At 46.0% G+C, this 25,920-nt stretch overlaps 11 protein-coding genes across 11 annotated transcripts; 5 read left to right on the forward strand and 6 right to left on the reverse strand.

The window, feature by feature from the left end:
• The first annotated feature begins 94 nt into the window (after positions 1 to 94).
• V1508DRAFT_440460 (P-loop containing nucleoside triphosphate hydrolase protein) lies at positions 95 to 5,121 on the forward strand. Its single transcript, XM_066942258.1, has 6 exons — positions 95 to 334; positions 430 to 966; positions 1,022 to 1,363; positions 1,416 to 3,895; positions 3,952 to 4,783; positions 4,843 to 5,121. Exons 1-6 carry the CDS (start codon positions 323 to 325, stop codon positions 4,984 to 4,986), a joined length of 4,347 nt encoding a protein of 1,448 aa, XP_066794719.1. The 5' UTR covers positions 95 to 322; the 3' UTR covers positions 4,987 to 5,121.
• Positions 5,001 to 7,840, reverse strand: V1508DRAFT_440461 (ABC1 family-domain-containing protein). Its single transcript, XM_066942259.1, has 5 exons — positions 6,849 to 7,840; positions 6,593 to 6,793; positions 5,432 to 6,528; positions 5,236 to 5,368; positions 5,001 to 5,183 (listed from the first exon to the last, which is right to left on the reverse strand). Exons 1-5 carry the CDS (start codon positions 7,488 to 7,490, stop codon positions 5,139 to 5,141), a joined length of 2,118 nt encoding a protein of 705 aa, XP_066794720.1. The 5' UTR covers positions 7,491 to 7,840; the 3' UTR covers positions 5,001 to 5,138.
• Positions 7,841 to 8,639, reverse strand: V1508DRAFT_420617 (uncharacterized protein; the record flags this gene model as incomplete). Its single annotated transcript, XM_066940781.1, has 3 exons — positions 8,375 to 8,639; positions 8,231 to 8,316; positions 7,841 to 8,179 (listed from the first exon to the last, which is right to left on the reverse strand). Coding segments are annotated over exons 1-3 (262 nt in total), but the record flags the coding sequence as incomplete, so codon positions are not given.
• Positions 8,640 to 8,741: 102 nt separating this feature from the next.
• Positions 8,742 to 10,432, forward strand: V1508DRAFT_420618 (uncharacterized protein). The gene is made up of 3 exons (XM_066940782.1): positions 8,742 to 9,840; positions 9,911 to 10,192; positions 10,237 to 10,432. Exons 1-2 carry the CDS (start codon positions 8,884 to 8,886, stop codon positions 10,127 to 10,129), a joined length of 1,176 nt encoding a protein of 391 aa, XP_066794722.1. The 5' UTR covers positions 8,742 to 8,883; the 3' UTR covers positions 10,130 to 10,192; positions 10,237 to 10,432.
• Positions 10,377 to 11,750, reverse strand: V1508DRAFT_373000 (phosphatidic acid phosphatase type 2/haloperoxidase). Its single transcript, XM_066937517.1, has 2 exons — positions 11,431 to 11,750; positions 10,377 to 11,369 (listed from the first exon to the last, which is right to left on the reverse strand). The coding sequence occupies exons 1-2, from the start codon at positions 11,644 to 11,646 to the stop codon at positions 10,701 to 10,703; spliced, it is 885 nt and encodes a 294-aa protein (XP_066794723.1). The 5' UTR covers positions 11,647 to 11,750; the 3' UTR covers positions 10,377 to 10,700.
• A 190-nt stretch (positions 11,751 to 11,940) lies between these two features.
• Positions 11,941 to 13,251, forward strand: V1508DRAFT_373003 (MED7 protein-domain-containing protein). Its single transcript, XM_066937518.1, has 3 exons — positions 11,941 to 12,410; positions 12,462 to 12,641; positions 12,714 to 13,251. The coding sequence occupies exons 1-3, from the start codon at positions 12,189 to 12,191 to the stop codon at positions 13,089 to 13,091; spliced, it is 780 nt and encodes a 259-aa protein (XP_066794724.1). The 5' UTR covers positions 11,941 to 12,188; the 3' UTR covers positions 13,092 to 13,251.
• Positions 13,252 to 13,311: 60 nt separating this feature from the next.
• Positions 13,312 to 16,027, forward strand: V1508DRAFT_440465 (rab-GTPase-TBC domain-containing protein). Its single transcript, XM_066942260.1, has 4 exons — positions 13,312 to 14,683; positions 14,740 to 15,176; positions 15,227 to 15,340; positions 15,400 to 16,027. Exons 1-4 carry the CDS (start codon positions 13,501 to 13,503, stop codon positions 15,856 to 15,858), a joined length of 2,193 nt encoding a protein of 730 aa, XP_066794725.1. The 5' UTR covers positions 13,312 to 13,500; the 3' UTR covers positions 15,859 to 16,027.
• A 26-nt stretch (positions 16,028 to 16,053) lies between these two features.
• V1508DRAFT_357174 (muts domain V-domain-containing protein) lies at positions 16,054 to 19,595 on the reverse strand (the record flags this gene model as incomplete). The annotated part of the gene is made up of 12 exons (XM_066937019.1): positions 16,054 to 16,288; positions 16,345 to 16,584; positions 16,636 to 16,761; positions 16,812 to 16,926; positions 16,991 to 17,364; positions 17,418 to 17,482; positions 17,533 to 17,634; positions 17,693 to 17,941; positions 17,997 to 18,430; positions 18,482 to 19,111; positions 19,165 to 19,222; positions 19,278 to 19,595. 12 exons carry the CDS (start codon positions 19,593 to 19,595, stop codon positions 16,054 to 16,056), a joined length of 2,946 nt encoding a protein of 981 aa, XP_066794726.1.
• Positions 19,596 to 20,177: 582 nt separating this feature from the next.
• V1508DRAFT_420637 (cytidine deaminase-like protein) lies at positions 20,178 to 22,154 on the reverse strand. Its single transcript, XM_066940783.1, has 5 exons — positions 21,485 to 22,154; positions 21,370 to 21,421; positions 20,972 to 21,313; positions 20,825 to 20,918; positions 20,178 to 20,770 (listed from the first exon to the last, which is right to left on the reverse strand). Exons 1-5 carry the CDS (start codon positions 21,744 to 21,746, stop codon positions 20,321 to 20,323), a joined length of 1,200 nt encoding a protein of 399 aa, XP_066794727.1. The 5' UTR covers positions 21,747 to 22,154; the 3' UTR covers positions 20,178 to 20,320.
• Positions 21,991 to 24,056, forward strand: V1508DRAFT_420640 (uncharacterized protein). The gene is made up of 4 exons (XM_066940784.1): positions 21,991 to 22,414; positions 22,509 to 22,593; positions 22,650 to 22,705; positions 22,767 to 24,056. Exons 1-4 carry the CDS (start codon positions 22,391 to 22,393, stop codon positions 23,763 to 23,765), a joined length of 1,164 nt encoding a protein of 387 aa, XP_066794728.1. The 5' UTR covers positions 21,991 to 22,390; the 3' UTR covers positions 23,766 to 24,056.
• V1508DRAFT_420641 (L-Aspartase-like protein) lies at positions 23,916 to 25,776 on the reverse strand. Its single transcript, XM_066940785.1, has 2 exons — positions 25,032 to 25,776; positions 23,916 to 24,977 (listed from the first exon to the last, which is right to left on the reverse strand). Exons 1-2 carry the CDS (start codon positions 25,674 to 25,676, stop codon positions 24,174 to 24,176), a joined length of 1,449 nt encoding a protein of 482 aa, XP_066794729.1. The 5' UTR covers positions 25,677 to 25,776; the 3' UTR covers positions 23,916 to 24,173.
• Between the last annotated feature and the right edge of the window lie 144 nt (positions 25,777 to 25,920).

Here is a 25,920-nt window from a genome sequence, read left to right on the forward strand (position 1 = left end):
CAACCGCAAGCCGTCGTTATTAGCCCTCCTCTATCCGGGGGTTGGGAATCTCAAGTTTTTGCTTACCCGGCCGAAATGTGCCTCGAAAACCCCAGGCTACTGTTCTTTCTCCCAACGGGAAGAACTAGGGGAAAATTTTTGGGAATTGACTTATAATTTTCGGCCTACATATAAACCAACTGCCAGCCAAGAGCGTCAATCTGGTAACGATTAAGTTCCAGTGTAGTCCGCCAATCGCAACTTTGTGTTTTATTGCGAGGTGCTTTTCAGTTGTTGGTCGTGGTGTTTTCGATTTCGACCGAGACAGGATTTGCAAGTGAACATGAATCGGCTGGTACGTGTTTCCCGACAATTATTAATATCGATGCAAAACCACCTCCTTGAGACAAATACTCTACGTATAACAAGAGCTCTCTGACAGTTTAATAGATTGTGCGGACGTTGCGCAGTCCTGCTTGTGGAAAACTGACATCAAATGCTCAGCGGTTGGCTCTATCGAAGCACCGGGAAAGATGCCATCAGGCCTGGGATGAAAGGTTTCGACCGACCCGTAGTCTCCAGAAAATCAGATCATTGCATAGTTCGCGACATTTGCTAAAGCCTGAAGTTAATGTCTCTATTAACAACAGTCCGGATGCTCTGTTGCCATCAAGGAACTCCAAGGACGCGCGCAAGAAGAGCAAAAGCAGAAATGTCAAGATCCAAAAGATTGCAGATTTTGGTCCTGAAGCAGAGCATCCATTGAGGTCCGCCATGGAGCGTTACGACAGAGAAATTTTGCCAATGCTGAAAGAGATAGATGCTAGTTCAAGCCCTAGTACGTTGTTTCAGAGCCTCCTTCAGATCCCACACAGACAATCAACCAACAATCGTAATGGCGGTTTATTTGAGACCAAGCTGGAAATCAAATTACCAGCTTGGGGTCAGGTTGAGACCGTTGAAATAAGTGGGATCGGGCCTAGCCGGGTATGCGTTGATGGACTATTACTTCCCATAAATTACCTATTATTAACGGCAATAGAAAAATTCGGTGCAGCTTGCATACTTGAACGCCTTATTCCATATCGAAGAGAGAGGAGATTTATCGTTGCAAGACTTCTTACCATCTGGCGACAGCATAAAGCGAGTACAGAAACGTTATGAAGATGAGATAGTACCGATACTGAAGAATGCTAAATTCCCATTCTGGGTCGATGTCAATTATTCTGACGCAGAGGATGCCTTTCGGAAGTTGATAGCTCTACCACATAATGCGAGCAAGCGAACGCTGAACAGGAACAAGTCTGAGTTCAAGTTGACTATCACATTGCCACAGTCTATTGCAGAGTCTCCGCTCGAAGTTTCGGCGGTTTCAGGGTCTATGGTATGTTGACCGATTGATGCCATCTACTATAGGCGATTATTAATGACTGTAGCGTGAGTCGATCCGAACAGCTTATAGTACGGCCTTTATTCGTATTCACGAACATCCCGACATGAACATCGAAGATTTCTTACCGTTTCAAAAGCACTTCGATTGGGACAATTACGGGTCCTTAATTCCGAAGAAACTTGCGCAAGAAGACCCTGACGCTAAGCTTCATGTCCTAGCCGTTGCACTGCGCTACGGCTCGCTACCCAAGTTCACCAATACGGCACTTAAAAATAAGAGCTTCAGAGTTACAATTGACTGGCCGGAGACGGGTATAAAAGTAGTCGCCAGTAGAACAAGCCCGAAGCTGGCAGAGGTCGTGGCATGCGTTCTTTTCAAAGCGAGATTTGAGAAATATCTCGAGGAGCAGGACAACACACACAAGATCCTAATCAATGACCTCGCAGAATTGAGTCCGGCTAATGCTGAGCAATTTATTAAATATGTCGCTGGTGAACAGGGAGAAACGGTTGATTTTAAGTCAACAAGGGAAGGCAAATTCTGCGGTTGCAAAGTCTCCATTGGTGGTGAGATGATCGGCCAAATTCGTGGTATGCACGACGTGCCTTCTGCCCGAATTGGTGCATGTCTTGTCTCTGCCTTTATTATCAGGAAGCGAAATCCAGAGATCTGGGACAGATTCATGTCAGAGTTACGCAGGGGCCATGGTATTGTTCTAAAGAGAATCAATCCCATATTTTGCAGGTTCGATTATGGGTTGCTTAACGTTATGAGAACGACTGTTAAAGATATGCGGCGACTCATCAGGTTGTATCCACCGGAGGAGTCTGTTTCCGACCAGATCGAGAAGGAAAACAGACAATATGCTGAACCATTCAGGCGGAAGGGCATGTCTCGTGTAGATCCAAAGGCTCATAACGATCAACTGTTGTCAGCGCTAGAACAATATCGGACCGGTCTAGAGAGCGAGCAAATGAGAAACATTAGGAAAGACTTACCTATCAATATTCATCATTCAGAAGTGCTGCAGTTGATTGAGGATAATGATATCTCCGTGGTTATAGGTGCCACAGGTAGTGGCAAGTCCACGCAAGTGCCACAGATTTTGCTCGACAAGATGACTGAAGAAGGCAGAGGAACTGAGTGCAACATTATTGTCACCCAGCCGCGACGAATTGCGGCTGTGTCTGTCGCTGAGCGTGTCGCTGCTGAGAGACTAGAACCTGTTGGACGACATGTCGGTTACCAGGTGCGATTTGACTCACGCGCTCCCCGAATGGACGGTAGTATCAATTTTGTGACCACTGGAGTTTTGCTGCGTGCATTACAGGAAAACATGGACAGTGTCTTTGAGGGTATTAGCCATATTATTCTGGACGAGGTTCACGAAAGAAGTACTATGATAGACTTCTTGTTGGTGTTGCTCAAACGCATGCTTGAGGAAAAGAATACCAATCCAGATAAGGTTTTGCCGAAGATTGTGCTTATGAGCGCTACCGTCGATACGTCGTTATTTACGAACTACTTTAAGAAGTGGGGATGTCCATCGATCAGTATTCCCGGAAGGACTTTCCCCGTCGAAGAACGCTACCTGGAAGATATTCTAGAAGAGTTGGATATTAAACCAGGTTACAGGTCTGGTGACAAGAAGTTGGATAAGTTCGTTGCTACAGAGGTTGGTCTCGTATCGCTTCCAGAGACGCAGCCAAAGGCAGAGCTTGATTTTAGCGATGATGTGAAGAATGGATCTCTAGTGGATTGGAAAACCACTGGACTGTTTTCGGATAGCGGTATATCAATCGATACTAGGGAGGATGAGAGTTTTGTTCCTCATGCTCTTATTGCTCAACTGCTCATGAAGCTGCTCAAAGAAGCGAATGATGACGGCTCGATACTTGTTTTCCTTCCCGGTATCTCGGATATCGTGACCGTGGACAACCTATTAAAAGACAAGAAGCACGAGTTCCCGGAATTGGCCGACCCTTCGCAATTCCGTGTTTACCTACTACATTCCGCGCTTGTCGATGCTCAGAGAAAAGTTTTTGAGAAAGTTCCACAGGGATGCCGAAAAGTTATCTTGTCGACAAATATCGCGGAGACATCGGTCACAATTCCTGAGCTGCGTTATGTCATCGATTGCGGTAAAGAGCGCGAGAAGAGGTTTGTGCAGGCGCAACGAATCACAACACTGATGATCGATTGGATCAGTAGAGCGAACGTCAAGCAGCGAAGCGGTCGTGCGGGTCGTGTCCAGAATGGTACTTACTACGGAATATTCTCCAAGAATCGACTTGCCCGCATGAGCATTACTGCTACGCCAGAAATTCTCAGATCTGACCTACAGCAGATATGTTTGGAGACAAAGGCGCTAGGCATCAGAGAGTCGATACCGAAATTCTTGAAGGCTACAATTCAACCGCCTTCCGCATGGGCCATTGAGAGCGCTGTGGATTCATTAATGCATATCGGTGCCTTGACTGATGATGGCGAACTAACTCCTACAGGCAAGCTTCTTTCGTCAATGTAAGCCTTCTCACTTAACTTCTGGTTGTTGCCGTATGACGATTAACGTGTTCTAGTCCCGTTGCGCCCTCTCTCGGTCGAATGCTACTGCTCTCAATTGCTTTCCGGTGCTTCGATCCAGTTCTCCTCATTGCGGCAATGTCGACCAGTCGCAGTATCTTCGTGAGCCCACTTGAGGAGCAACACAAGGCTGATCGACGCAGACGAGCGTACGGTGACGGAACGTTCAGCGATCCGCTGTGTGCGTTGAATGCGTTTCGTGAATGGCGGCGCGTGAAAGACTTGCAGGGCCTGAGCGCTGCTTATGAATACGCCCGTACAAATTACCTCCATTTTAGTACGCTTTCATCTATTTGCAACGCTGCCGAGCAGATTGAGGATATTCTTGTCACACGAAATATTATTCCAAAGGTCTCTCGAAAGGAGCGATTTGAGTCTGAGTATGGGCATCCGGAAACTAATTCACTTGCATTAAATGTCCCATTAATCAAAGCGCTTATATTCATTGGCAATTATCCGAATGTCGCTGTATCAGTCTCACCGCGATCTCTCCAAACTGAGCATGATAACAACGCGATCGTGCATCCATCCTCACTCAACTTCCCTGAGACTGTTACAGGAGATAGGTATAAGGGCCAAATCAAGCCTGAGCATGTTGTCAAGTACGGTACGTTGTATGGCTATGGGGATAAGGTCAGACGCGAGGCAAATAATCGGCAAGTTTCTTTGAAGGACGTCAACAGGCTTCCAAACCTGCCACTTTTGTTGTTCTCGAAGTCTGTGGAGATGGATCGAGCCGAAATGATTGTTGATAACTGGATGCCGTTTTTGGTTACCCCGGCTGTTAATGCCGAGCTTGTATTGGAGTTACGGAGAGCGCTTAATACTGTAAGTTTTGGTGTCCCGTGCTATTTCACTTAGTAATATCAGACTAACAAGAATTTCAGATTTTGCAGAGAACCTTTAACGACATGAGCAAAGGAGAGGCTGGCAATGCAGAGCTTGATGAGGAACGTAAATCCATTCTGGCGAATGTTTTGCGAGCCATTGTCTACATGATTGAAGTTCAGGACGAAACAGTGATGAAGTGAGCAAAGTTTTAGGAGTGAGTATAGATATATGCATTTGTACATAGATTTGGTGATGACACGTTACTGTTTGCGGTATTTTCGATTAAATTTTTGTATTTGTATGTTGGCTATTTATAATATAGAGTATAGACCTAGTTCATAGTCTTTAGTCTTTATATGTTTGGACACAGGAGATCGTACCGGACCAAGCGTTTAATCTAATAATCATCAGTCTCCAACCATACTAACCAGGACCAGAGCGAAACTCACATCTTGCGCCGAGCCAGTAACGAACTGTCTGGCTTCCAGCGCAACCCAAACTTTCAGCATCGGCTGTAAGGAGTGGTCCTTCAACATCTGCGGACTGCTCTGAGCGCCGAGTCGACGTAATATTGGCAACGCACTAAAAGGTGTCTAGCTTAATATGATAATACTTAACATAATTCCAAAAGAGATCAAGACGTACCTGCTGAAGATATCCAGGCTCGGGTCGAGTTGTCGACCAATACCTTCAAGCAACAGAACCGAAATCACAATGTTCACAAAGTCACCTTCCATGCGCACATGATGCGTTCTAACCATTGTCAATACCTCGTTTAAAACATCGGAAATCTTTATATTTCCGAGAGCAAAAGTCTTGGATTTTATCGCTAGCAGTAATCTTTGCATCTTTAACGCAAACACCTCGGCATCAATCACTGTTGCAGGAGTACGTGACCGTTCACACATGAGCTCCCCAGCTCGATATCCATCAAATGTCGCCAATGCCGTAAAGAGATCCAAGAAATTCCGACGGTTTACTGCATTTAACTCCGTAACCAATCCTGCATCTAAAAACACAATCTGTGGTCTATATCCATTCTCATCCAACTGCACCAATTCTTTTCTAAACTCTACCGGATCGTTGACAGATCGGAGTTCATCTGTGATCTTGTTTGTAGCTTCTACATCATAGGAAGTGTCTCGGTTCCAAAGACCGCTTAGTTTGTGGTCTTGCTGCATCAGTCTCTCACGAAGTTTGCGGACTTTGACGAACCGAACCATGATGTTTCCCGGGTGCAAATCTGCATGTACGAAATTGTCGATGAGAAGCATATTGAGGAAGGCATTGAGCCCCATATCAGCGATTTCCTGCTCCATTTGTACGCGACCTTCAGGAGGCAGCTGCAGCAGTTTAGCCATTGGAATTGCCGGAACATATTCTTCGATCAATACTCTCTTTGAGTTCATATTCGGGAGTAGGGCAGAGTATGACACCGGAAAGTGAATGCCATCCCGATGTGTGAAGTTTTGTCGGAAGATTGCCAAATTCATAGACTCGATTCGCAAATCCAATTGCTGTCGCATCATTTCACCGAATTTTTCAACCTCGTCTGGTAACGACAGCCACTCAATTGTTGGGATCCAATTCAATACTGTGGCGAAGAAAGTCATAATCTGCAGATCACGGTGCACACGGCTTTCCACGCTCGGATGTAGTACTTTGACAGCCACCCATGCATTGTCACGGTCCTTCGGCGGAACGCTTTGTAATACATTTGGCGATAATTTCGCTCGATAAACCTAATCATTAGCTTAATGAGACCAGTCCTGTAAGTATCTGGCAGGCTCAAGCATATCAACTCACCTGAGCGATAGCTCCAATTCCCAGTGGCCGTTCTATAAATTCCTCAAAAATATTTTCAAATCTCTCGCCATTGAAAGCCTGTACAACTGCCCTTTTAGTATAAGCCAATGAGTGCTGCTTAACGCTGGAGTGCAACTTAGACATCTCGACGCACATCATCTTGGGAAATATATCAGTACGAGAAGCAGCCCATTGACCCAACTAATGCATATTAGCGTGACAATTCTTTAGTACGGATCAGACAAGTGAGACACACCTTTATAAACGTCGGGCCCGCCCTCTCCATACTTTTAATTAACAACTGGTACCACCATAATGCCCCTGTAGTTTCGTTCTCTGAAGTACTAATTTTGTGACCAAACAATATCATGGGCGATCCCGCTATCACGGGCACAAAAATGATGACCAAATGTAAAAATCGGAACCATGTTGCCATGGAGTCATATATGCTGTCAACGACTAAATGCACTTGCTTTAAAAACGAGTTGTCTGGGATAGGCTTTGACTGAACTTGCAAGTCGTCCGATACTCTGAGAAGGTAGTCTTCTCTTGTCTCGTAGTCGCTCGAGTTCTTGCTCACTTGATCTAGTGACGGAAAATAGTCTTCGCACTTGATTTGGTCAAAGAATGGCAGAATTAGGAGAGACAATAGCGACTTGCGACTGATTTTGGACCCATGGGCCTGAGAGTTCTTTGAAAATACGATGCTAGCGACGTGATTCTGATTTCGACGGCCCGACTTAGTCGCTTGCTCTCGAACCTTCACTGACAACTTCAGTCCAGTCGAGAATTCTCTAAAGTGGCGTAATGTTCGAGAAACAGGTTGTCCATGTTGGATCGACGACTTCGAGGACGTAATCAACAGCCGGTGAGTGAACAACGAGCAACAATTGGACATGCTTGTCTGGAGCCAAATCGCAACACAGTCGTCTTCACATCAAGAATGATATAGCACCTATGTCTGAAGAATAGTACGACGGTAACACTGTGATAACGGAGTAGATTCGGGTAGAGCTGGTGTTGCTTGTTGCTCCGGTTCGCGCCGATCAAATATTGGTACGTCACAATTTACAATGAGGTCAGTGTTGGCCGGACTTCGGGCCCTTCAGGTACCGATGATTATACTCATGCAGGAAATGGCTCGATCTTTTCCAACCGGTTATTACTTGCACTAAAAGCCACATTTAAAGCAATTTTTGATAGATCGCATAGATAGGTATTACTTCAAAATTAAAAAACAAATATAAATTCGCAGGTGTTGGGTTTATGACTCGCGCCGGATCTGAATATAGGGTAAGACCAATCGCTCGTGTTATGTTCTGTACATAAAAAAGTGCTACAATTCCCGACCGGTAGTGCGAAGAAGATATGTACAAATTGCCCTATGCAATAAATGGCACATGAATATGGAGTTACAATATACCAACATCCTTAACAGAGAGTCTCCCAATATTATGTACCTAAATCATGCCTGTCCTAACCTCCCCGTATATATACTATGGTACACATATTGCGTTTCATTTAATTCATGCTTTCCTTTGCTGTTACCGCTGCTACTGATGCTTCCGCGTCTGCTCGCTTGCGCGCCTGAAATGAATTAGATCTACAGTAATACAGGAGTTATGCAAAGTAGCCCACCATTTCCTCTCGCTCTTCTATCGAGTACTGCATTCGATATTTCCGATTGAGATACAACATACGGAGAGTAAAGGCAGTGTAATATACTATTGCAATTAGAATTTCATAGATAGCAGAAATAGAACAATTCAGTCAGTAACGTGCCTGTTCCAGCCACGAGCGACAAGACAGTCAATCGATGGGCCACATCGACAACTTGCATGTACCACGGTCTGTGGAATACATTCCTCCGTAGGTTTGGGCGTGGTCGAGTAATCATCTTGGTGTATCTCTTGCAAATTAGGACCAGGGCGAGATAGTGAAATATATCGAGAGTAGTTAGATGCCCTGGTACAACAATTCACACCACCGGAAGTCCCAACCTAGCCGTTTGCGTCGCGTTTATTGCGTAAACGTCTTATACTGGAACGTTTGAAACCTTTATCAATTCAACGTGCTGCAGATACGGCATATAAAATCCGGCCATTCAAGATGGCCTTCGAAGAGCGCTCGCAAAAAATTTATTTCTATACCTACGTGGAGGACCAGCAAGTTACAACAATAACCGAGTGCCACGGCGGTCCGCAATTGACCACACATAATTTGCAGGGCATTCACTACATTAGCTCCTTCGTTTAGCATTTGTTCGGAGTTATTTTGTCACGAAACGAAGTATGGTGGCTGCAACGACATCGCGTTCGAGTATGATTGCCGGGAAAATACAGCGGTTAACGCTCTTGCCGACCTTTCTCTCGTCGTCCGCAGCACAGTCAAGCGCGAATTGTCTAAGGGGGTCGGTGTCAATGTGCAAGAACGGTGGTAGCCATGTGAATCGTGGAAGAGCAGGGTCGGTGAAAGGAATTGGCGAGAGACGAGCCATTCACACTGAGTCGTTCCGGCGGCATGATTCCGTAGATAAAGACAGTCGGACCTCTCGACATGGCAGTGCGTGGGAAGCGAGCAGGGAGATGGCGGGTTTGGTGCAGGGGACCAGGATAATTGGGCCGTCTCAGCCGTTGAGACATGGAGGAAGTGTACGTGGTATTCATTCGTCACTGAACCTGTCTGCTTGGTACGACTTCATGCTGGGAAAGAATCAGATCAAGAAGGATGTCGAGCTAAGCGCGGAGGAAAAAGAAGAGTTAGGTGCAGTGAAAGAGCAACCGAGCGCAGAGTCAAAGGAACGAGAGGAAGACATACGAGATGAGTATCGGCCGTTGAAGTTGGAGGATTTCGATTATCGAGTCTCCAAAATAAAGCCAATCATACCGAAGCACGTCCAAAATCTCGATTCGACTGGACTGACCGACGGTGGCATATACGAGATTGGATTTAAGAGGGCCACAAAGTCATGGAAGACAAAGATGAATGGCTTTAAGATTGACATATGGAAAGCAAAGACGCCTGTGCACGAGAAAAAGCAGGTGCTGAAGATTGCCAAGCTCGTTGTGGCGGATCAACTTGGCCTTATCAAGATTGACTGGCCAACTAGTCCTGCCATTGAGCTCGAAACCGATGGGATAGAATCAGAAGTCGACCCTTTCGCCAAGGTAGTTGACTCCTACGAGCCACCATCACTGAATTTCGATATCAACCAGTTTTCTCTGCGGGACATAAATGTTCGATTCCAGGTTGGTTCTTGTTTTTTTTTTTCTTTCTTTCCTGTATTTTCGGAATTATTTGCTAACTGTACGTGAATAGGTTGTCAAGCGCATAAGCCAGTTAACCGGAAGACCGATCCCGGATCTAGTCTTCACGCGCGCTCTGACTATGAAGGAAATTTTAGTATACTACGCGATCGACACTCACAAGCAACAGAGCTATGGTCTGTTCCAGGATGACCCATATAACCCGTATGTCACGAGGCTGTACATAGATCCAGAGAAGTTTGAAGGAACGAATGTCAAGATAAGCACTTAAATTATATTGAGTGATATATTGGAGGAATTGATGGTTAGAGAGGACTCTCATGTAAATATTCATGTATGTAATATGTACGAACCAGCCTACAGAACTAAATTGCATAGTCACGTACATCCAGACTTTGGGATCAACAGAATGTCAACATTCTCAACGGGAAATATGTAATCGGAATCAAAGTGCAATTACAATTGTCGCGTCAAAGCATTCTGCAAGAAGTCGATTACTAAATTGAAACTTTTACGGCTTGAAACAATAACAGTCATATTTATGTATCTCCCCTGCAACGCGCATATATGCAATATTTATGCAAAACGAAACCGAAGGTGACAGTATCAAAACAACGAAACCCAAATCCTGTATATCCATCTATTCTAGAGCACTTGGACCTCTAGCAACTACAATAAACCAACAAAAATACATCAACATCCTTAACGCACAAGCATAACACTCATATCAAATTGTCATTAATACATTATTTGATCTCCACAAACCAAACTACCAATAGCATGATGAAGATGTATCATGGTCTCATTAAATATGCGCGGACAATCAAACACATACGCCGCATCTAATCAGAGTAGGCCTTTTGTGTACCAGACTCCATCTCATCAAGGGAGTCATAGAAGTCACTCTCGACCATGGTCTTCTCGTTGAACTCGGGGGGAGGGAAGGGCATGTTGCAGGTAGCCTTACCGAGGTGAGGGAAGAACTTACGATACGAATACCAGGCAACGAGAACTCCAAGGATACCACCAAATAGAATATCAGTGATGTGGTGACGATAATCCTCAATACGAGACAAAGTAATAATGAGAGCGCCGATAAAGGGCAAAAGCGCGAGCATAGTTCGGAAGAGCTCAGTACCATGCTGGAAGATCCTAAGCTGTCCGGCAATCCAAGCGGAAAGCCAACCCAGTCCAGCAAAAGCGTTGGAGGAGTGTCCTGAAGGAGCAGAACGGAACCCGTCACTGATGACCCGAAAGTTCGGGTTGGTACAAACCTCGATGCCAACCAGCTCGTGCAGAGGAGTACCAGGAGCAGGAAGACATCGTGCAATGAAATCAGGGCGAGGCCGGCCGATGAAATTTTTCAACATCTCAGTGGCAAACTCAGTTAAGATAAGCGAAAGTGCAAGCGAAAGAAGAGACACATTCATGACGTGTCCCCAGTTGCGGTTGCGGTGGAGAAACGGAACGAAGAGAACAATAATGCCAACACTGATAACAGTACTGAAGATCTACAGATTACTATCAGTATATCGAACCGACGTTACATGCTAGCGGGAGAAATATACATACAACACCATTAATAGAGGTGACACGCTCGCTGGTAGCATAGGGATGCTGAATCGACGGGTCATCGAGAGTAAACATGGACCGGAAGGGGGTCATTTCGGTGAGGACCAAGAAACCACCTAGCAGGAACAAAATGAAGACCCAATCGATGATGTAGTACTGGTGCATGACAGGCGCCCATCGCTCCAGACCGTCAACAGTCTTTCTGAGGAAAGCCATGGCTCGCTATGCGTGAGAGTGCGTGAGTGTGCGTGAGTGTGGACGTGTGTGAGTGTGTGTGTATTTGAATATAGCGGTCGTAATAGGGAAATTATAAGCACGATGTCTGACTGTTGACAATCAACAGGACCTTGTGGCCGGTTATAAGGGAACGGCGATTACATGAGAGATGCAGCGCAAGTGCAGAATGAGCGGTGCAGATGCGCCCTGCCGCACATTCCTTCGCTCGCACGGTGCGTAGTTAGGCGGCTTGATTGGCCAGTGTCGGGCACGTGCGCGCCTCCTAGCCGTTGTGGTTCATCGTGCACACAAAATACAACACTAGAAGTAGCCAACAGCAGTGGGTTTTGCTAGTCGCGTGTCCTGCAAATACCCCACGAGATAACCGGCTAGCCGGTGCGCATTCGCGGCTTCGACCTATCCAATCCTTGCGTGATCACCACGTTTGTCTCCCTGCGCCGCTCCGGTCATCGTTTTTACAATTTATCTTTGTTGTCCTCGTCGTCATCTGTATTGTGCTACGACCGCGCTCTGCGCCTACGATGGACGATCAGTCTGCGGCTCTGTCGTCAGCATTCCCCCCTCCGCCTGCATTCTACAAGGCCTACACCACTGAGGCGACAACAGCGCTGGCCAACGCCCTCGCATCCGGTGAGCCACTTCCACAAGATCTCGCTTGCTTATCACCTCCGTCGCCTCCGGATGCGGGTGCTGGTCCCGACGATCAACCAGCTACGTATCGCAGTCTTGGCCACAGATGGAGTGTACGTTGATCCGCATTGTTTGGTCACGACGATCTCTAATATGGTGGTTAGACAAGGGACATTCTGCCAACACTCACCGCTCTAGGCATTCCAGAGCTACTCTCCAATGCCAGCTCAGATGAGACCGGTGCTGACCCCTCATACCGAGTTTCCGAGCTCAAACAACTGACTAAGAGCTTGCTGATTAAATACCTCGAACTTGTAGGTGTGATGGGTATTTCTCCAGAGCAGGTCAGTCTAGCTAATATTTTGAATTTGTCGAACCCATCGGTCCATGTAAAACTTACTTGTTGTCTGATCTAGTTTCCTGACCGGGTCGAAGATATTAGGATCATACTAATTAATATGCATCACCTCCTGAATGAATACCGACCCCATCAGGCGCGTGAATCGCTGATCATCATGATGGAGGAACAACTGGAAAGGAAGCATGCGCAAATAGAGAAGACCAAGCGTGCATGTGAGCATATGGAATCAGTCCTCTCATCACTTGACACGATGATGTCTGCCCGCGCTCCAAATCATCGGCTGGAGATCAAAGAACCTCGGTCTGTAGAAGGCGATGGTATGAGAAATATTGATTCACTTCGCCAAGAGTCTAGTGGGACAGAGTCGAAATTATTAAAACAATCGAAAGAAAGGGATTCGTTGGTTTGGAGTGCTTTGGCACCAAATATATAACAAAAAGTTTTATTGTTCTGTTATAGCTCTAATAAGGCGGTTTGCATAGAAGGTTTAGGATGGATTACTTTGTCAGTAGTTATTGTTGTTTGTATATAGAAGGCGTTAAGTGTGTTTTGGTTGAACAAATCGTAAATATAGCTGTATATTCACTCCTCGAGCGCGCTTTCTGGGAGAGCCAAAAAGGGTCTTTAGGGGTCCCGTAAACCCAAGCCGCAGACCCAACGGGGCCGCAAGAAACGCTGAGGCATGTCAGGTCGATTCTACGGCCCCTGTGTTGCTTCTTCAGTTTCGCCAATATCCTGGCAATAGCACGTGTGGGGTCGTGCAATTAAGAATCTCGGGAATTGATGATCGAATAAGGGTATATCACTAACCAACTTATCGCGGCTGATTAGTTCGAATTTGAATGTCATTTCGAACACCAATATCGCCGAGGCTTCCGCAAGGATCGGCGCGACCATCTGCAGCCGGCGATTTCGAAATCATCTCGCTCGACGATGCCGACACTCAGGTAAAAAGCCCACGATTCGCCAATACTGGCGTTGGATTTTCTGCGGCATATGCAGTACCGGCAGGGCATGGAATCCATGAAGGGCGTGATCTAATTTCAGAAAGCAGGAAACAGATCACTTTACCTGCACTCGCACCACCCGCGGACCAAATGAGGAATTTGCCGCCAATACCTAACTCGTCGTCTTACAACAATATTGGAAGATATTCAATCTATGGAAACTCTTCACCCAGTGGGAGTGTCACGAATTTGCATACACCATTCTCTCAAACACCCACCCAATCGCGAACTTATTCACGACAACCCTCAGCTTCGAACTTGTCGACACAGCCTCGTCGTGTTTCGTCCATATCTTCCAGAAGTATGTCACCTACCTATCTTGGACTTGACGGGAGATCCTCGCCAACTTCCGCACCTCTGTGTCGTACCTACTCCGATGCCGAACAAGAGCAAGAGCTTCCACTTCGGCGACCACAAGAACGACGACCGTCACCACGGCTCTTCTCGGAAGAAGCTGATCTCGACTCTGCTGACTCTGCCGATGACGTCGATGTCCCTAATAATGTCATATTTTGGAACGTGCCTCTCACGCCCGAAGTGAAGAGTGGCAATCTTCAGAACTCTGGCAGTGTTTTGAGAGACAGAGAGCTGGATCGAACGCGACGCTCGTATGATAGCGACGGACAACAAGCAGGGTCGCCAGACGGAACTTCGTCCAAAAGTACACCTCGGTCAGGACACGACCAATTGAAGCGATCAAACGGCTGGGTAAAAGCTATGGACAATTTGTCAGGAGAAGCTAAGGATCTCACAGTTGCTTTGGAAGACTATCGAGATGCAATGAGAAAGTCAGTGCAGAAGCAAATGGCTGCAAGGACAAGCACCCAAAAAGCTGTTGAATTGAATACCAAAATTGTCGAGAAGTCAAAACCGCCGAAAGAGAACTTCAGTGTAAACAAGGAGGATATGGCACCCACTTCCCTTACAAGACCGTCACATTTACCGAGGAAGACAAAACATGAAGAAGAGAAACACCTGACAGAATTTCGAAAGATGATGCAGAAATCACAAGAGCAAGGTAAAGAGAGCGCATTGAATACTGTCGCAGATGCATCGTGCTTACTAGTCAACCAGAGAGAAAGAAGAAGGAACGGCTCCAACAACAAATCAAAGATTTCTACAAGAGACAGAACGACGACATTACCTACTGGAGTCTTCAGGTCATGCACCAACTTCCAGTCAAAATTTCAGAGACTCGAACTCGAGAGATAATCTGGAGAAGTGGCATTCCTTTGAGGGATCGTGAGCGTGTTTGGAAACTATTAATTGGGAACGAACTCGATATCACGGCTACGCAGTTTGAAATATGGGTCGATGACCTACATGCCAATGATCGACTGGAAATGACAGATAGTTCTGTTCACCAGCAGATACTTGCGAACGTGAACAGTATTTATCCGGAAATTAAGCTTTACCAGAGAGACGGACCATTGCATGAATCCCTGGTAGATATTCTACGTGTACATGCAGTGTACAATAAAGGAAATGTAGAATACACTCCTGGCATGAGTGTATGTATAATTCGGTAGAGTCCTGGAACTTGAGCTAATACTTGTATCAGACTATCGCTGGTGCGCTACTACTAAACTTGTCACCACCGGATACCTTTTCCGCTTTGGCTAATATAATTGCACATCAATCCCTACTATCCTTTTATACGAACGACAAGAAAAAGGTACATATTTTATAGCTATCGTATGTGTACCATACCTGACTGAGTCTGACTGGTTTAAGCTATCTAAATTCTACCATGCATTTGACAAGGCCTTTGCTACGCATCTTCCATCTTTCCGCCATCATTTCGTCTCTGTCCTCGGTATCCACTGCGAGAGCTATCTAGACGCACTAATTGTACCTCTTTTCACATTGCATCTCCCTATGGACTTTATCCCCCGTTTGTGGGACATCCTCTTCCTTGAAATGCTCATCGATTTTCCTTCGTCGACGTCAACGCACCGAACAATTGGTCCAAACGCCTCAACGTCGCCGTCTTCTTTCGAAGCCTTGCTCATAGCCATCGTGCTCGCGTTCTTCAAATATCTGAATACGAACTTATTAGTCAACGATAGAGACGCTGTGATGAGTATTATCGGCTGGGAGGCAACGCCGATTCCGTTCACACCTGTAGATGCGGATATTGATGTTATAACTGTAGAAATCGAGTTTATTAGGAACATGAGGAGTTTCTTGTAATTATAGGTCGATGATACCTGATGTATATCAACTTGTATTATATTTAGTTTTATGCATGCAAACATTGAGGTTGTCGGATGGATGACAGGCCATGGCGTTATATTAAGGACAATAACTTTCCAAAAGACATCTAGTGTAAATCATTCGTATGACCAATTGGAAACAATGCATATCTCGAAACTTAGAGATAACTCTCTAGATTAAGCAGTTCCTGGACGTTGGGATTTTCGCTCGTAATCTCACGTCGCGCGCGCAATGCCCTAATGTTCTACAGGTTAGTCTGCAAATTCGATCTGATCTCATACTCAATGGTATTGCGTACCAATTTAACCGCTGCGTGGAACTCAACAACTCTTCTAACTCTGCGGATTTCTCCGCCGCGCACGCGATAATAGATTTCGGCAGATCCGCCAATCGCGCGACGTTCAAGCTGCACAATTGTTAGTCCTAGAAGTAACAAGCCTTTAGTCAAAATGCCGCTCTCACCCATACGACCGGTGTGCAATTCCAGGGACAGCCAGATACAAAAAAGCAATATCCGATTCCCCATCCTCTGTTTGTCGCTCCATATAACCCATGTAATAATTCGCGACATGTTTCGGATACTGGTCCGCGAAAGAGCAGAGCATAGGGTAGTGCGTGATGAATAGTGTAAGAGCCTCGACGTCCGTTATGAAGTGCGAAAGTACCGAGTGTGCAATCGCTACTCCATCGATCGGTCCAGTTCTGTGTGGCAGTTAGCGCTACCGGTCAGTATGAATTATTTCGATCGTATACCCTCTGCCAACTTCATCTAAAAGCACCAGCGACCGGCGAGTAGCTGACCTCATAATGTCGCTGCACTCGTGAAGTTCGACCATAAACGTTGATTCGCCCGCCATCATATTATCGTATGCTCCCATACTAAGTCATATCAGTAACAAGTCAGTTAACGTCGATGGAATTTGACATACCGAGTGTAGACCGCATCCAGTAGACCTAACGTCGCTGACTGAGCCGGTACGTAGCACCCAATCTGGCCCATGATTGCAATCAACGCAGTTTGTCGGACAAACGAGCTTTTTCCGCCTAAAAAGTGCACAAACATCAGCACAGCCATATTTTTGCGTGTTCAAGCAAGAGGCGTGCGTACCCATATTAGGACCAGTGATGATCATGGCATGTGTGCCACTCGATGAAATATCAATGTCATTAGGAACAAACGACGTCAGTAATAGCTGCTCAACCATAGGGTGCCGCCCGCCTTCAACCTTTATGCACGGCTCGTCAACAAAGGTAGGCTTAACGTATGCAGGCATTTTCGAAACGGCGACGAGTGAGAGGAGACAGTCGAGTTTTGCTAATGCCTGCACGGTATTACGAAGATCTTGATAGCGTTCGGATATCTTGATCAGAAACCGCTTGTAGGATTGGTCGCATGCTATGGTGAGAGCCTCTCGTCGCTGGTCTCTTTCTCTGAGAAGGCTGACCACTTCAGGTGCATGAAATCGCGACACATTTTTAGTACTCACTACCAGTCAATGTCCGTTTCGGTCAAATGTAGCATATGGTTTACTCACCCGCTCACTTTCACCCAATTCTTTGGAACAGTGCGCAGTTCCTGATTCCGGAGCTCGATCAAGTACTAATAAATGTCAGTATTTTCCTTCTATAGCTACTATCAGTGGCACACACATCGTTGCCAGACCACGACGAATATTTAATGTAAGACTTTTGTAAACGCTTCCGAGCCTCAACAATGAAAGTGTCAAGCTCGTTCTCTACGGCTATGATACCCTAAATCGTGAGCATTTACTTCTCTTAGATGAGTGGCGTATACGTAGTGCCAACTTACTAATTTCTCATCTTGAATGGCACGGTATTCATCCTCGTCTTTGAAGAAATGATATTTGTCGTTGTGTTGTGCCGCGTTATGATCAAACTCGCTTAAAAACTCAGAGATCTCGAAAGACATTTTGGGAAGCAGCGCAAAACATTCGTTGATTATCTCAGACCTCCATGGCCGTTCGGTAACCGCCGTTGGAAATGCACTGCATACCTGATCGAACGCTCGCAGTACGGTATATAATTCGGATCGTGTACACTATAATGATCAGAAACAAAAGTCAATTGAATCATTTTGATACGCATTTACGCACCCGTCCGTAGTGTATTCGAATCAAACCATTCTCAAGGTCGGGTAGTTTGGCCAAAAGTGAGACTAGCGTCGACCATCTCTCAGATCTACTTTCCTTGATTTCCTCCACAGCCGCAACTCTTAACTCAAGCTCTTCCCGATCAATCAGAGGATTTCCGACCCATTTTCGAAGCAATCGTTGACCAAAACGAGTACGAGTCTGATCCAATGCCCAAAGCAGGCTTCCCTTTTCAGTGAAATCTGTCTGATTTCTGTAGATCTCAAGACTGGAAAGCGTGTTGCCGTTGAGAATCATATGAGACCTAGACTTGAAATCTTCAAAACAGCGTGGCAGTTCAAAGATTCCTTCCAGTCTGTATTCTTTTAGAAACTCGATCATAGCAGATAGGCAGACTATCACTGAAGAAGATAACGATTGAGTATACTCAAGAACCTCTGCAGGAGCTTATCAGTATATGTGCACTAGAATAAGTTAATTTGTCGTACCTCCAATCTTCCTGTCCGCATCATCCGTTTGCGATGCTTGCATTTTATTTCTGTAGTATTGAGTCAAATGGTCACGAGCATTTTCAACTGTCGGTTTCTTGATTCGCTCAGTTCTAATAGTATCTGAAGAAGTATTGTGGCAAGACACAACTGTCTTCAAAATTTTCTCCGATTCCTTCGTCACGTCTCCAATGAGGACTATTTCGCATGGCTGGATATGAAGTAGTCTAGTCTCCAGCTCCCCGCGCAAGAACCCATCCTCGAATTCTTCAAAAATAACTTGCCCTGTTGACGGCGACAAAGCTATCATTCCAATCATAGCATTTTGGTTCTTGCCCGACAGTTCCTCGCACATAGAGAATATGAATCCACTCGACTGGCTTGCGCCAACCATGCCACTCATTTTGCTGAAGTCATCCACAATTGTGCCTTTAGTGTAGACCTCCGCGAGTTCTCTCTTGAATACAGTATTTCTGTTACTACCAGCGGCCTTGAGCGCAGCGGTCTCGAGTTGCCGGACAATGCCCACTTTGTAGCCCTTTTCGGTCAGTCGCTTAGTATGGAAATAAATTCGTTCGATTGGGACGATGGCAGAGGCAAACTTTTCGTATATTTTGTTTGACGACGTTGCTGTAAGATGTCAATTGACACTGAAAGTGATTATAACATTCACTGAATCCTACCTTCCTCAATTGTCATCCATCCAGGAATGAATACAATATTTAACTCCCTTGAAGCAATCTGATGTTCGTCGTCAATATTCATAGTCTTCATCAAGATTATATCGCAAGCATACCCTCGCATCCTCGCCATAAAAGTAAAATTTATAGCCGACCTCAAAGGCAATAATGGCGTCCATATGTTGACGTTTGATATCAATGTACTGTTCCACCATGGCTGTCAATTTCTTCGGCTTCGCAGTCTTAGCTTTCCCTTTGACATATGCATAACCGTCAGATAAAGGAACTTCAGATTCCGCTCCAAATCGACATCGTAGGTCTGAAAGAGGCGAACTCTCTTGCTCGTTGGCATCTTCTCCAGCGGATGCTTTGTCCTCGATATCTGCCGCTGCCGAGTCTTCAACGGCGGACTCTCCTCTACGAATACCTATCATAGAAACGCGCCTCCGAGCTTCTAGAAGTTTAGAACTGCTTTCATTACCAGTAATCTTTCGTCGTTTGCCAACACGCTCAGCATCCTCTGCTGTATCATCCGCATCCCGAAGCTTTCCGTTCGTAGCACTAATATTCACAAAATTCTTTAATCGGTCGACCCTGATTGACGCGAGTCTATTTGCCACATTGCCGCTGATGTTCCCGAAATGATTTGCCTTCGGTAGTTGGTATCTGACCGATGATCCGTCGACAGTTGTTTTGCCGTTAGTCTCGTTGGCGGTGTCGCTCGCGTCACTTCCTAACGCATTCTCAGACCTACTGAATTGCGACAGACGTGATTTTGAAGGAGTAGAGAAAAATCTACTTATAGTCTGTTGTGATCGCGAATTATTTGATTGGGAAGACATATTCGTCGCGAAATAATGGAGATGGCTCCACTATGACTGTGACATCCACGAACGCGGCGCGTAAGAATCGCAATTGACGCGTCCAGGAGAACTCCACGATTGGCGTCCAAAAAAGGCCACAAGCTAATCCCACAAGCGCACGATCATACCTACTACACTAAATCTCTCTACAAGTAGTAAAATTTAAATTGTGCATTTAGATACAATCCCAACAAACTAACACCGATAAAACAGAAATGCGTCAACGAGAACTATACAAATTAGAATCTAATAGAGGAAATATCAAAACTTTTTCTACAGCAGAAATATACAATCCCTTATGCATTGATAGCCTCGTCAATATCGTACAATAAAACATTTTGCCCTTCCCATTTCCAAGTCTCAAAACGCCAGTTTAATTGTTTGTTCCAGTGAATACCATAGCCGGCCCCACTCGAACGGTCGATGCCGCCTGAGAGAGGCATATTCTTAATATACACAAGTCTGGATATACGAGAATGCACCATTGCCATGCTACACATAGCACATGGCTCATGTGTTGTAATAAGGTGCAAGTTATGGCAGAGATACGCCTGAGGTGGTGGCTCCTTTGTTGCGTCCAACATCGCGGCCTCCTTCTGGCGGCGCCGTAACTCCTTTTTGGCAACTTTAGCTATACAGGTCATTGTACTGTGAGCTAATGGATTATTTGAAGAATTCCGAGTGTCGACAGCTGAAGCGACAGTTTCGTACGTTACAGGATCGAGTATAAGGGTCGCCATTGGCATCTACAGGAGTCAACATATAAAAATGAAAACAAACAAATGGCAGTCATAACATACCTCACCCTCGTTATGAGCTTTCTCCGTAAGTTCAAGTAATTTCTCTATATGTTTCTTGTACAATACCTCGTCCTCACTGGGTAGTTCGGAAATGCTAAGAAGTTAGCAGGGCACGCGACCTGCCTACAATTTTCTGGTAGCACTCACATTGCATGTGGATTTCCCCGCCACATAATAGGCCAAGTGCCGTCCGACCATTCTTTTGACTGCTGTTTCGTAAGTGCTGGATATTTAGGCGCTTTCCGTATCACTGGAACAAATAGTCTATTGTCATTGATATTCGCTGCTGGAAGTTCCGTCATAGGCAGAAGCATGCGCCTTATTTCTCCTTCCGACGGTACGGCGTCAATCGAACATATCAGTAAATGCAGAAAACCCTGGTCTGATGCTTTACGAACTGAGTCTTGCTGATTAACGTCAACCTCTTTTACTAGACGCCGTAGGTGTAATAATGAATGAGGGTCATCAGGAAGCTCTTGTTTGAGGTGCCTAGAACACTTGAAATTAGAACATGTACCACCGATTCGAATTAGTGGGAATCATACGAAACAACAGAGGTAGCTACTCGTGCTGGAATAAGAGTGGCCCACACGTCAACTATGTAGAAGTCAGTGTCATGATCGCAATTACCCAAAAGAAAGAGAGGAAAGCGGGTCATACCGAGCTCTAGTTCAGTCCGGTCATGTGGCAACCTTACTTGCACAAATGATCTCGTGGACGAATTTACCAGTAGGTGACCTTTACCGGAGGCTAGTACACTAGATACAGTAGCGACAGTTGCACTGGCAGAAGCAGGAAGGCCGGAGGAGAGTGATATATGATGGCGCTGGTGGTGGTTGTGAGGCGGCTTGTGATGAAGATAGGTTTCAGTGCCGGTCGATGACGCGGTCGTCGTCCGCGAAGAGCCGACAGACGGTGGCATCTGAGTAATAACAACTCGGCAGACAACTGTAAGAGGAGAAAAGCAGTCTTGCTACCTAACCTAGGTGTTTACTGCTGGCGCAGTGTGAACTTCAGAACCTCGGTTAGTACTAATATGAAAATTCTAGCATTTCGTGCAGAAATGGAAATTCCAAGGGAGAGTGGTTTACCCGGCTCCCCTCAGTTCCCAAAATACGGGTAAGTCAGAGATGCTAATTGTAAGACTCTCAGCCCCAGTAAACCGAGACGCCGGAAGTCATTTTATGTTGCATTTTCAATAGCCTCCACTGCATATAAAACTCAAGTCGATGTAAACGGCAACAGTTACAAGCGGGATACAATCTGGCCGCCGAGGCTGAGTAGCGACGCAACGTGCAAGGTTAGGGCACGCAGAGCGGCATCTATTCTGTCCATCCACGTGAGAAAAAGACCGGCAGTCAGTGAGCCACTCTATGACTGACACAAAAGGCCATCGAGCCACTCTAATTTTTAGAGCATTTTGTCGGTCGCAATATCTTTTTTCTTGTTCTCAACTCTCTTCGTTTTCCTTTCCACTAATATTATTTCCGCCAATTCCTTGTCTTAGAATATCGATCTGCCCTTTCAGTTTATATAGTCGCATTACAAATCGTGAAAACTATAAATATGTCTCCGCCAGCGGCCATGCCAGTATGTCCACACAATTTCAGATTTTTATGAGTCTTAAGTTTCCGTGGCACTGAGAGCCCAAGAAGTCCGAATATTGCTGATGTGGATATTACAGATGTTCAGTGCCGAAGGTTTCAGACAGACGAAGTCTGCAGCGTCTAGTATAAGCGGTTTCAATGACGAACCTGAGGATGTTCGAAGTACGCAAAGATCTTGAAGTTTACTCTTCCACGGGCATGCTCACAAAGTGCTTTAGTCGCCGGATATGATCCTCTGGTGCCCCCTGCCTTACTTCAGCTCGAATTCCCTGCTGTATGCTATCTAGATTGGCTTCCTACCACAAAGTTATAGTTGAGCTAATAGTATGGTGTAGTCGCAGCAATCAATAGAGACTGTTATTCAGGGGCGAAAGAATGCCATAAAGATTCTTACCCAGAAGTCTGACAAACTACTAATTGTTGTTGGGCCTTGCTCGATCCATGACCCAGAAGCCGCCTACGACTATGCCTACAGACTGCGACAACTCGCCGACCGACTTCAGGACGATCTATTGATCGTCATGCGGGCATACCTCGAGAAGCCACGTACAACTGTCGGTTGGAAGGGTCTGATTAACGATCCCGACATTGACGAGTCTTTCCAGATAAATAAGGGCCTCCGTGTCAGCCGACAGCTCTTCTGCAAGCTCACCGATATGGGTATTCCTATTGCCTCCGAGATGCTGGACACCATTAGCCCGCAATTCCTTGCTGATCTTTTGTCGGTTGGCGCGGTTGGTGCAAGAACTACAGAGTCTCAGCTCCACCGTGAACTTGCCTCTGGTCTCTCATTCCCAGTCGGCTTCAAGAACGGCACTGACGGCTCGCTGGACGTTGCTCTTGCTGCCGTTCGCGCTGCTTCTCAGCCGCATCATTTTATGGGTGTTACGAAGCAGGGTCTCGCTGCTATCACCACAACCAAGGGCAACGAGCACTGCTTCGTCATTCTCAGAGGTGGTAAACGGGGTCCGAATTTCGACGCCGAGAACATTCAAAATGCGAAGTCTAGCCTTTCTCCTGGGACCTTGTTGATGGTCGACTGCTCGCATGGAAATTCAAACAAGGACTACCGAAATCAGCCAATGGTCGCCAAGTGCGTTGCTGACCAGATTCGCCAAGGCGAGGAAGTCATTATGGGGCTTATGATTGAGAGCAATATTGGAGCAGGACGCCAGGACGTTCCTGCTCAGGGAGGCAGAGACCAGCTCAAGTACGGCGTCAGCATTACCGACGCCTGCGTTGCGTGGGAGGATACTATCCCCATGCTTGAGGATCTTGCTGATGCAGTGAGATGCAGAAGAGCAGTTGTCGCGGCCAGAAACGCTGCCAAGTAATGCAAGCAATTAGAAGCTAATTTCGTTCAGTGAATTTAGGTGAGATTGTAGGATTTCCTGGTTCTTGCTTTAGTTTAAATATTGGGGTTCAGGTTATTGGTCTCTTAACTGTTTATATAATTTGTTATAAGATGCTCGAGAAATTCTTTGCAAGTGCATTAGCATTTTTCGAAAAAATTGCTTCTTAGAAGCAGGCTGATTAGTCATTTACGCTATACTGATGTATGTAGCATGTTAAATAGTTCTGAATCAAAAAGGGATATGCTGAAATCGCAGCAAGTATGAATCCACTAGCCTAGCCTACCCAAAGTATTATATGATTACTACTACCAAACATGAATAGCTTTCCAATGCAGTATCAATTCCTGAAAACTGACATAGCTCGTTCTATCGTCCATTACAACATTCCTAGACACTCAGCTCAACCTTCTCCGACGTCAGATACGTCTTAAACGGAGCAAGAGCGGCAGAAACAGTGACCTTGACGAACTTGTCAGTCTGCTGAGGAGCACGACCGACGAAGGTCGACGGATCGAGCAACTTATCGAGTTCATCCCAAACAGGAGAAAAGTAGTTGTCCTTCTTAACACGCTCAATAAGATCGTTATCACCACCTTCTTCCTTGACTACACGAGCGGCCTGGTGAGAAAGGACACGGATTTTCTCGTGGCACTCTTGTCGGCTCTGACCTTTCTGCACCATAGCCATGATAATGTTCTCGGTAGCCATGAATGGCAACTCGCTGTTGATACGTCTCTGGATAACCTTCGGATAAACAACAAGACCGGAGGTGATGTTGAGAAGAGTTGAGAGGACAATATCGGCTGTCAGAAATGCCGATGGGATAGAAACACGTCGAATTGCACTATCATCGAGCGTACGCTCGAACCACTGAACAGAGGCGGTCTGAACGGTGTCCTGGTAGAGACCAGTGAGATGACGAGCAAGCGAGCAGACACGCTCACATCGCATTGGGTTACGTTTGTATGCCATAGCGCTGGATCCGATCTGAGTGCTCTCGAAAGGTTCCTCAATTTCCTTGAGGTTCGCCAATAGGCGCAAATCAGTAGCCATCTTGTGCGCAGTAGCACCCAGTGAAGCTAGAGGGCCGAGAACATCAATATCAATCTTTCGGGAATAAGTCTGGCCAGTAACGGGATATCCGAACTTGAAACCCAGTAATTCAACAACAAGCTGGTCGAGTTCCTCTACCTGCATTTTACATTAGCGTGATTAAGCAGATCTCGATTGTAGTGTAAGACAAACCTTGTCGTGGTCACCGTCGAAGAGCGCAAGGAAGGAAGCCTGAGTGCCTGTAGTTCCCTTCACACCTCTCAGTCCAATATCGTCTCTTGCACGCTGAATATTACGCAAATCCCAGAGAAGTTCTTGAATCCAAAGAGTGGCACGCTTGCCAACAGTCGTCAACTGCGCAGGCTGGAAGTGAGTCCAGCCGAGGACAGGCATATCCTTGTACTCCAGTGCAAACGCGGACAATCTGTCAATAACATTGACAAGCTTCGTAAGTAGAAGATCGCAAGCGTCACGGAGGAAGATCAAGTCGGCGTTGTCGGTAACGAAGCAAGAGGTAGCTCCCAGATGGATAATACCAGCAGCAGCTGGAGCAGCAATGCCGTAGACGTGAACGTGTGACATAACATCATGACGGACAATCTTCTCCTGAGCAGAAGCGGCATCGATTTCCTCGTCGGTAATAGTAACATGAGCACGCAATTGCTCAATTGCCTCGTCTGTGATGGCGGTGAGACCAAGCTGCTTCTCCGCAATAGCCAAATTCAGCCAAAGCTTCCGCCAGGTTGAGTATCGAGTCCTCGGCGAAAACAAGCCAGACATCTCCTTCGACGCATAGCGCGACGACAATGGCGACGCATAGCTGTCAAATTGTGACATTTTTTCTTGTACTTTCACCTTCTATGTATGTAACCCCATTAATTCTGTATCTATTATGCTAAATTTGATAATGCGCGAGAGTACCGTGAGGCTCGTTTGCTGAGTAATAGATGAGTAATGTCGCAGTAGGGCTTGATGGGATGGACGTGACTGTTTTCTCTTGCGGCAGGGAATATAGTGTACACACAACCTTCAACCTGTTGATCTTGAATAGAGTTCGAGGGTTCGGGCACCGTCCCTCTGT

Source organism: Lipomyces doorenjongii, assembly GCF_038497915.1.
Source record: "Lipomyces doorenjongii strain NRRL Y-27504 unplaced genomic scaffold V1508scaffold_39, whole genome shotgun sequence".
Lineage (NCBI taxonomy): Eukaryota > Fungi > Ascomycota > Lipomycetes > Lipomycetales > Lipomycetaceae > Lipomyces > Lipomyces doorenjongii.